We start from the raw sequence: 2,097 nt of genomic DNA on the forward strand, positions 1-2,097 counted from the left end.
AATGTCCCGGTGTGAATGTCCCGGTGTGAATGTCCCGGTGTGACTGTCCCGGTGTGAATGTCCCGGTGTGACTGTCCCGGTGTGAATGTCCCGGTGCTGCTCGGCAGCTGTGGTTTCATCAGGAGTTCTGCATCACCAACGGGGAGGGAATGATGGATAAATGTTGTTAGAGCTTCGAGGGCCTGAAACCGCTGAGATAATCTAATCCATAAAACGATGACGAACCATCAATATGAATTATGAAACTTTTTATTTGAAAATGTATTAGATTAGATTAGATTAGATTAGATTAGATTAGATTAGATTATCCCCAAATAGAAAACGATTCATTCTCCATCTGGAGCCTGAAGCTCTTTGTGTCTCTGGAGAAGAGTCCGGTCAGATCCTGAAAAGCTAATCCTGTCTCCAGCTCCCGATCCAGATCTCAGAGACCTTCGTTCCACCTGAGCTCAGTCTGTCTTGATGACGCTCAGGAAAGCTTTCCTCTCAGCTCCTCAGGTGAGCTGCAGGTGCAGCAGGAAAGCAGGTCAATCTGAATCTTAACTTTATTGTCATTCCAACAAACGTCTCCGGACCAGCTGTGGATGGAGAGAGACAAACACATCTCCCCTCTGCTCACGGGGGGTGGAGTGTAGAGAAGAACCTTCACGTGTTGGGGGTGGGGGGTGTGTCCAGAAGCCACCGCCGCCGGCAGGTGTAAACCTGGAGCCTCTCTGGTGTCCTCAGCGGCTCGACCTCACCTGTCCCTGATACCTGAGACTCAGCCATGGCGGGAACCTCCAGACACGACCGCGAGATGGCGGTGAGGGCCAAACGCCAGCTGTCCGAGTGTTCAGACCCGGTGGAGAAACTCCGTCTGCAGTGTCTGATCCGGGGCTCGTCCGGGATCAAAGGCCTCGGCAGGTGAGCCCCGCCCACTTTACTTCCTCCATCATCTCACCTGTGTGTGCATGACTCACCTGACTGCCCCGATGAGGTCTTCTCTGTTTCTGTCCGTAGAACTTTCAGAGTGATGGACGATAACCAGAACCGGTCTCTGGACCTGAAGGAGTTCCTGAAGGGGCTGAACGATTACGGGCTGCTGATGGAGAAGGAGGAGGTGGCCTCGCTCTTCCAGCACTTTGACCGTGACGGCAGCGGGTCCATCAGTTTTGACGAGTTCCTCGTGGCTCTTCGGGTAAAACACAAACAAGAGGGGACGTTTCTGGTCCAGAACCGGTCTGGTTTCAGGCCCATAACGCTGGCTCTGCTTCCTGCAGCCTCCGATGTCCAAGGCTCGGCTGGAGGTGGTCATGCAGGCCTTCAGAAAGATGGATAAGACGGGGGATGGCGTGATCACGGTGGAGGACCTGCGAGGAATCTACAACGCCAAGTATCACCCCAAGTACCAGAATGGAGAGCTGAGCGAAGACCAGGTGTTCAGGACCTTTCTGGACTCCTTTGACTCTCCGTATGACAAAGACGGGAAGGTAAGAGGTTCAATGTTCTGCTGATCTTCCTCCACATTTCCAGATGAGACAGAGGACATTCTCGTGGTCGTGGCGTTGGTGTCAGCTCTTCTAGGAACTCTGGACCTCAAGGACCAGCATCCTGCTAGTTTTTGTAGAAGCTCAGCTTTACCTGCCGCTGATGACCTGGTTCTGTTCTTGGTCCTGGAGTTTGGTACCTGCGCTCTAGAGTTGCTGCGGTTCTGCTCTGGTTCTGAGGAGCTGGTCTGCAGAAGGTTCTTCTCATTATAGAGAATGCCAATCAGGAACTTCTGTGAGCTTCTGTGAAATGCAGCCAGACATTCCAGCGGTCTCGTGCACGCCCCGTCACCGGTCTTCTATGAGCCCGCCCACTACTACAGGAAAGGGACAAGGATTGTCTAGGAGTGATTGACATGTCCTCAGACCAATAGACTTTCACTGAAACTCACCGAATAAAGGATCCGTTTGCCGCAGATTCTTTCAGGTTCTGTAGAACTTTGCTGTCCAACCCTGGTGGTTGTGGGTTGGCGCCCATGTTGATCGCAGAACACAGTGGGCTTTCATAAAATAATTGGATGCCCCCTCCCCTCCCTGGATGACTTATACAAAGAACGCTGCAACAGGAAAG

General features: G+C 52.4%; 1 protein-coding gene across 1 annotated transcript in view; it reads left to right on the forward strand.

Moving 5' to 3' along the window:
- Window positions 1-726: 726 nt before the first annotated feature.
- Window positions 727-2,097, forward strand: part of capslb (calcyphosine-like b) — a gene marked incomplete at its 5' end in the record, with an annotated part of 2,233 nt that continues 862 nt past the window's right edge. The window contains 3 exon segments of the mRNA XM_024257751.1: window positions 727-903; window positions 1,000-1,177; window positions 1,260-1,469. Of these exon segments, the coding sequence (XP_024113519.1) occupies window positions 767-903; window positions 1,000-1,177; window positions 1,260-1,469 (525 nt within the window).

The sequence above is a fragment of the Oryzias melastigma genome, linkage group LG12, assembly GCF_002922805.2.
Source record: "Oryzias melastigma strain HK-1 linkage group LG12, ASM292280v2, whole genome shotgun sequence".
Taxonomy (NCBI): Eukaryota; Metazoa; Chordata; class Actinopteri; order Beloniformes; family Adrianichthyidae; genus Oryzias; species Oryzias melastigma.